At 46.9% G+C, this 8000-nt stretch overlaps 1 protein-coding gene across 1 annotated transcript in view; it reads left to right on the forward strand.

Annotated features, from left to right (window-relative positions):
• LOC129743370 (probable serine/threonine-protein kinase tsuA) overlaps positions 1-6516 on the forward strand; it is a 7436-nt gene extending 920 nt beyond the window's left edge. Inside the window, exons 2-6 of the mRNA XM_055735356.1 lie at positions 6-273; positions 339-3833; positions 3904-4276; positions 4369-4626; positions 5575-6516. Coding sequence (XP_055591331.1) covers positions 6-273; positions 339-3833; positions 3904-4276; positions 4369-4626; positions 5575-6035 — 4855 coding nt within the window. The 3' untranslated portion in view covers positions 6036-6516. The remainder of the gene's footprint in view (positions 1-5; positions 274-338; positions 3834-3903; positions 4277-4368; positions 4627-5574) is intronic.
• Positions 6517-8000: the final 1484 nt, after the last annotated feature.

Raw genomic sequence — 8000 nt, forward strand, 5'->3', positions numbered from 1 at the left:
GTAAGTGGTAGTGGGGCCTCCGCTACCGCCGCCACGTTTGATATTAATACCGAACAACTCCAGGAGACGATACGGTGGCCGTATGAGGAGGAAGAACTGCTCGAATGTATCGACCGGGAGGAGCTGCCGCTGATGCTGATCGATATGCTCGAAAACAAGTGTCCTGGTCTGTTCTACTCGGGTTGTGTCATCGCGGAGATACGCGACTATCGGCAATCGTTTCCGATATTTACCTGTGATACGTACCACGTGCTGTTGAAGCCGACTAATCAGGTATGCGAGAATCTTCATCGTTTAAATATATTCGTTCAAAAACTTTGTTTTTTTTTTCTCTACAGACCCTGCTTGCAGATGTGAACCTTCTAACGGCGGATGGTGAATGGAGTGCAGAGGATAAAGTTGCGCTAGAAAGCCAGTTGGTGTTGGCGACCGCGGAACCGCTTTGTCTGGACCCCAATCCTGAGGTGGGAATCATGACTATCAATCAACAGCACCGTCGATACATTCTCAATACCAATCCGATACGGAGGCAGGCAAAGAAGTTCTCACAGGTAGCGATCAATCGGAAAAGGAAAACGGACCAGTTTACTCATAACTTTGGTCTTGAGTTGAGCGATTTCATGACAAAGTATAGGGCCAAACCCCGTCAGTACGCTGCGACCAAGCGAAGTGTAGTTAGTTTTACACTGCCCAAGAAGCCCTCGGACGTGAGTCCTACCGTTAGGGTGCCGAACTTGGAATTACCTGATCTGACCCCACCCGCTGAGGTAAATGTGGAGAAGTTTGCGAGGAAATACGACGGACCTAAGGAGAGTCGGGACTGCATACCCCAGCTTATCGAGGAGTACATTTTGGAGACGGATCGGGTAGCGAGTCGAGGTGATACTAGAACCTACCATATCAAGTTGTCGATATTCCAGCGGCCATCCAATTCGGAATATCTGGGTGAACTGTACGTGGATAGAGATTACAGGGAGAACGAGCGCAATGGGGAAGCTTGCCAATTTTCCTTGGGTACTCGAGCGCATGCACACCGATACATACAACAGTTTACGGAGATATTCACCGAAGAGGGTAGAAAATCGGTTAAAATTACTCATTTGGTTCCTGGACAAGTTCCCAAGGTATTGCATACTGCAGGAATGCGAGAACAAAATGTTCAACAGCAACAGCAGCAGCAGCAACAACAACAGCAACAGCAGCAACAACAACAACAGCAACAACAGCAACATCATCAGCAACAACAACAAGCAATTCAACAGCAACAGGCTCATATCCAACAGCAAATTTCTCAAATTCAACAACAGTTGCAGTCCCACCCTACGCATGCTTTAATCACACGACTGCAAACGGCTAATCCGTCATTGGTTTCGCAGATTGCTGCTGCTGGAGGTAACATAACTATAAACACCGCCAACCCTGCAACAATATCCACGGTTGTTAATCAGCAGCAGCAACAGCAGCAACAAGTTGTTCAGCAGCAGCAACACACACAGCAGCAAATCATAACTGCAGGACCTGCGGCAAACATCATAACAATTGGTGGTCCGTCACCCCAACAACAGCAACAAATTCAAATACAGCAACATCAACAACAGCAACAGTTGGGCAACCAACAGCATGCGACGCAGCTTCTAACGGCAACTGCTGCCGGTCATCAGCAAATTTTCACCACCTGTGATACCACCAACAGCAATTCCACTCAACAGCAGCAGCCCGGCAGTCAAGCGACCATCACTCTACAACAGCAACAGCAGCAACAATCCCAGCAACAGCAAGCCCAACAGCAACAAATTCAGCAAATTCAAACTCAACCACAACAGCAAACGCTTAGCCTCAGCAATGGGTCGCTTCTACTGGTGCAGCCGACGGGACAGATTTCCAATATAACTACCGCCACCAGTGTCAGCGGCGGTCAATCGAACGTTGGTCAATCTGTCGTCACCAATGTGACCGGGACGCAAAACATTCAAGGTTTTACCTTTACCTCAGCTTCTCAAACTGCCACTATCATAAATCAAGCTGGTTCAGCCGGAACAACCAATGCCACCACCAATCGTGTCCCCCTGTTGGTTCGCCTGGAGAACAAGGCCTCCCAGCAGTTGCAACAGCAGCAACAACAACAACAGCAACAGGTACAGCAAACTCATCACGTTCAATCGCAACAACAAAATCAAAGCACCACCACCACCATTCATACAAACAATCCGGAAATTAACGCAATTGCACTCAGTATAATGAATTCGGCAAATCAATTTCGACAACAACAGCAGCAGCAGCAGCAGCAACAACAACAGCAACAACAACAACAGCAGCAGCAGCAACAAGCAACCGTTAAAACCAATTCGAATGCCGCCATCATTAGTTTACTTAACAGTGCACCGGCTGCAATGACCAACTCCTCCGTACTGGGCAGTAGTCTAACGATTCCCGTTAGCAAAACACCCGTTGAGATTCATCAACAGCAGCAACAGCAAACACATCCACAACAGCATACCATTCACCATCACCAGGCCACGGGGACAACGACTATTTCGGGCAGTGCGGCCGCTGCTCTGTTCAACAGTGTCAGTGGTCGTAAAATACAAATTCAGCAGCAACCCGGCGGGGCCCAGAGAATACTCAACCACACCAATCTAATTGCGGTCAGCAGCAATCCGGCGGGCGGTGGGATCGGGCAAACTCAGCTGATCAACATACAGCCAGCGACACAGCAGCAATCCGGCGATCAACAGCAACAGCTCGGCCAGATTCAACAACATCCCGGCTCGAGTATCCGGGTTACCATGTCTGCCCTTGCCTCTCAGCTTGCCTCTCCTCCAGCCATTCTGACTACATCGAACCTACCGCAAACGTTCAACGTTGTTGCTGCTACCGGTTCCGGGAATGTACCAGTTGGGGGTCAAAACTTTTCCAATACCGCCAATAGTAATACCACTAGCAAACTGATAATCAATAGTACAAACCAGAGGATATTGAACATCAACACCAACAATAGCAACAGTTCATCGACGGCCGCGGCAGTTGCTGCAGCTCTAGGAGGAGCAATCCGACGGGTCAGTGGTGCCGCACCGGACGGCAGTGGTGGCATTCAACTGCAAATCCAAGGGGCCGACGGTATTCGAAGGATAGCCTCGGGTACTGGCAACGATATCCAACTGCAAATCCAAGGCATATCTTCACCCGGCAGTGACCATTCGAATGCGTCCTCTTCAACGTCTGTTTCGACCGTAAATCAGTCGAACAACAATTCAAGCACCGGACCCAACAGCGGGAATATAATCTTTAACAACATGACAGGACTGAGTGCGCTGCTTGCTTCCACCACTTCACCCTCTTCCCAACAACAACAACAACAGCAACAGGTTGCCGTTTCTGGAGGGATGATGGACAATAGTTCGACACTTGGTGGTGTGGTGAATCCATCTAATCTAGGCACTAACAATAACACTAGCAACAGTAGTAATAATAATTCAGCATTAATCGAAAGACTGACTTCATCTAGTAATATAAACCTATCCAATAACCTTCCAAACGCAAGCCCAGGCTTGCAGTTTACAATACCATCGCCAAAAACACCCCAACAGCAATCTCAGCAGCAGCAGCATTTACAGATCCAGTCCCCCGCCTCGTCGATATCGCCACTCTCTAGTCCTCCACCGACGGTTACGTTGCAGTCCCAGCAACAACAACAACCCCAACAACGGCAGCAAATTCAACTGCAACAGCAAACACAGCAGCAACCCCACCAGACGACCGTCAACCTACAGGGATTGAACTTTGCCAGTTTGCACGGTGCTATGGCGTCCATTCCCGGACTACAGAACGTGCAGGTATGAATATGCTCTTGTCGATTGGATGGGAAAACAACAGTAGAATTTATACAAATTTTCCCCTTTCCAGGTTCAAATACCGGGACTTGCACAGCCGATTTCGCTATCCCTTTCTTCCGCTCCGTCCTCCGGCACGGCAACGGCAAATGTGCTAAACGCACAGAGCAACGCACCCGTTACCGGGGGCACCAATCATCACGGGACGACGACCAGCCTGCTGGTGTCGGTTCCGGTGTCCAGTTCCGGCGGTGGAACCTGCACACAACTCGGTACGCTTGGTGCAGCCGGCACATCCGGTGCAGCTGGTTCTGCAACTGGATCCGCCATGGCTGGTGCCACGGCCAACCTTCTGGGTGCCAACTCCCAAACTGCAACTCAAACCGTGGTGCTTGCCAATCCACAAACCAGTGTTGGCGGATCCAGTTTGCTTTCTCTGCCCATCGGTATGATCAATTGGCTTTGCCTCGTAACTTACTTTTTAAATGAATAAAATAATTTGATTTCCGCCTTCCACGATTCTCTACCTATTCCGCAGCTCAAATTGTTACCTCGGGAATGAAAGGACTGGGTCAGCAGGGCATACGGGCCGGAACGCCACTCACGGTCAGCACCGGCCAGCCCGGCCAGCAGATACAGCTGCTGAACATTAGCCAGAGACCGCGCAGTGGCCAACTGCCGGTGGTGTCTTCCGTTACCACGCCCATCACAGCAAAGCAGATTGCGGCACGCGTGGCCCAGCAGCAGCGCAACATGGCGGCCGGATCGACGCTGAAAATTGCCACCCCAATCACAGGTAACTACCATTTTAGCTAGAAAACCCCTTCCCCCCACCCTCTAGTCGGGGATTTACGCTAACAGAAATGGAAATCGAAACAACGACCCGAGGTCGAAGACGTGTTCAAGGAGGCCGCGAAAATGCCTCCATGCGAAATACCTTGCTGATGAGGTTAAAAGCTGGCGGATCCGAAATGCAAAAACTGGTCGAAACGTGTGCTGGCCCGTTTTCAGTTAACCAGAGCTTCAAGACACAGGCTCCAGTAAAACTCGAGGATTTCATAGCCCTCATTCTATACCGCTCGTGAGTTGACGATAGTCGAGCCATCGTCACAGTCGACTATCGTCAAATCACGCGCAGCGCAGAGTTAGGGCCCATGGCTGGCGTCAGGGATCTTGTAAAATGTGTAAAGGGGAAGTCCAATATCCACTAAAAGACCCGGCAAAGCTGGTCAGGGTTATGCAGCTGTTCGTCAAAACCCAAAAAGTTAAATGCCTACGCCCAAACAGAGGGTGAACTTGAGTTTGCTGGAGGAAACAAGAGCCAAACCCTGGTTTCGGACGTGTTACGTCAAATGGGTACAGACACAAAAAACTCGCCGACCAAATTCCAACGCAAACTTTAAGATAAAAGCAGTGAAAGTGCTCGTTACGAAGGCTTTCCTAGACAGACAATTTTCGTGGAGCGAGATCCGTTCTTGAATTTCAATGCAACCCTCTAGTGTTACCGTAAGAGACCTAATTCTATGTCAAAAAGGGTAATAATTGTTGAATCTATAACTGTAAGTTTTCGGATAGTATTAATAGGACCAGCTCATTTAGCGGCTAGTTTATTTAAACTAATCAACTCTGTTTTGCGGCTTTTGTTTTGTTCGGCTCAAACGTTAGCGCATGAACCGACACGCTTAAAGTAAAACAATAAATGATGGGTTATAACAGAATCTATTTTTTTTCTCGTTTTTTGCAGCTACACATCACGGGCAGCAGCTTGGTCAAACGTTGAACGTGACGACTAGTGCGACTCAAAATCAGCTGTTAATGACGAAGCAGCTGCAATTGAAGTTGCAACAGCACCAGCAACAGGTGCAACAAAACCAGCAGGCACAACAACAGCAGCAGCAAGCCCAGCAAATTATCACCACTTCAACTCAACCGGCCACTACTCAGATACACATTCAGCAGCATCCGCATCTGAATCAACAGGCCCAACAGCAGCTGCAACAACAGGTGCAACTGCAGCAGCAACAGCAGCAGCATGCAACCCAGCAGATCAGCATCATAAATAGTAGTGTGGTGTCGCCGCTGCCGTTGCCCACCATCACGCCCCCGCCAGCACCGCAACAACAACCTACTCACCACCAGAATGTGGTCAACGCACTGGCTGCAGGTAAACATCGGCGAAGGTCTGCAGCGGACATGAATAAGTAAGCCGAACCTCAATCACAGACACAGAAAAACAACCTCCCTCTAGTAACCTATTTCCTGTAAAAAGTAAAAAAACGAAAAAGCATATTAATTTATCATTGGCGAGCGCGCGAAGTGTGATACTTTAAAATGTTTTTGTGGGGGCGCGGTAGTGCATGATTGTTTGACCACGCAACAACTCGAGGTGTGGATGAATTGTGCGCATCAACCTACGAAGACCACAAACACTCACACACACACACACACAACCTCTCAAACAAAAAACAACAGCTCTTTTAGTCACTCTAGTTGTAAGAACAAATTAACGTTAAACAAACATACGGAGCGAAACAATAAGAAAAAAAACCCACGGTGGCCCTTCGCGTTTTGGTGAGAGGGGCGGCGCAGATAAACGAAGAAGAAGGAGATAGATGATGGACCTACGTAAGCAGAGTTTATTTGAAACGAGGAATAAACATAGTTTGTTTTTAATATTTAAAACTTTTATTTTGTTTTTTTATTTTTTCGATTTAGTTTTTACACATTGCGAAAAATGCCGATATTTTCCTTGTTTGAAATAATAGAGCCTTAAACTACTTCTAACGGTTACCGGTAATTTCGATACAAGTTTTGTCCGTTGTAAGTTTCTATACTCTACTATTTTTAGTTATACTGTATTTGTTTTCTCCACTCGTGGAGTGTGCCACCGTACCCGATAAAAACAAACACAAATCCTCGCCAGTGTATTGCTAGCTCGCTCACTCACACGCTCTCTCGCAACACTGGCAAAATTATCGGTGGGCCACCGTCCGTAAGCAGAACTCCGACAGGTCAAAACCAGTGCAACACCGTCCGAATAAACAAACAGTTTGACAGCACCTAGTGGTGCACCAGTGCAACACTAGTGCAACACTCGGCATAAACAAATACGGTATTAGTTTCAGTTTTTCGTGGCTAAAGAAGTCCCCATTGTTCCAACTCCAACAGTTCCTTCCAATCATTCTTAAAATTTCTTAATGAAAAAGTGTAGTTAAGTATAGTTTGGGTCCCTTCAATACGTTCATGTAATTTCTACAACAGCTTTAACTTTTTGCCAATTTTACTGAAACGCTCGAAAGCGCGTTCAACAATTTAATAACTTCGATAAGGGTTTTACTGGCTGGACAGAGGTGTTAAATAGACGATGGAAGCGCTGCCGAATTTGGGTGATGGTTTGACATTAGTGCAAGTGGAATGCAGTGAAAATTTCACTCAACTTTAATTTATCGGTGAAAAGTGATGTCCTTTTTAGTAGGGAAATCTAAAGATTATGGAGTTTTATAGATGGATAGACCGTACCGTTTCGCACCCAAACCTCGATGATAACAAACTTTAAAGACTATACATCGATAGATGCGTTTCTGTGTTAAGCGGGCCACAGACTACACAACATTTGTACAAATGCGATGAAATTCGATGAAATTTTTTCGCTGTAAACACCGTTTGCATAGTGTATGGCACTGCTTGAATGAGCGCCCAAACGGTTGGAGTAAAATCGGTCGGGATCGAAATATTTTGTACAAACCATCCTCCCAGCCGTGGTGGAGATGGTTTTTTTTGTTGCTGTTTTCGCCAGCAATCGTTTGTGTTCGCGTGAAAAATGTTTGTATAGTGTGTGGGCGAGCATAGATCAAACAATCGTCGTGGAATCATCGAATTTGTACAGGCCATTTGTGTAGTCTATATCCCGCTTTAAAGAGACCTTATCTGATCGATCCACAAATCTTTTTGTTCGTTCGCACTGCAAGTTTTCCCGCTTGGCCTACTAATGTGTGGTGGTAGATGCAACTTTCTCATTTTCACCATCTTTCATTTCATCTAACCTTCCATCCATCTATAAAATTCCATAATCTTTAGATGTCCCTACTAAAAAGGACATCACTTTTCACCGATAAGGCCGATAAATTAAAGTAACAAACATAAATTACGGTGATTAATCTTTTCATAAAA

Source organism: Uranotaenia lowii, chromosome 2 (assembly GCF_029784155.1).
Source record: "Uranotaenia lowii strain MFRU-FL chromosome 2, ASM2978415v1, whole genome shotgun sequence".
Classification (NCBI taxonomy): domain Eukaryota; kingdom Metazoa; phylum Arthropoda; class Insecta; order Diptera; family Culicidae; genus Uranotaenia; species Uranotaenia lowii.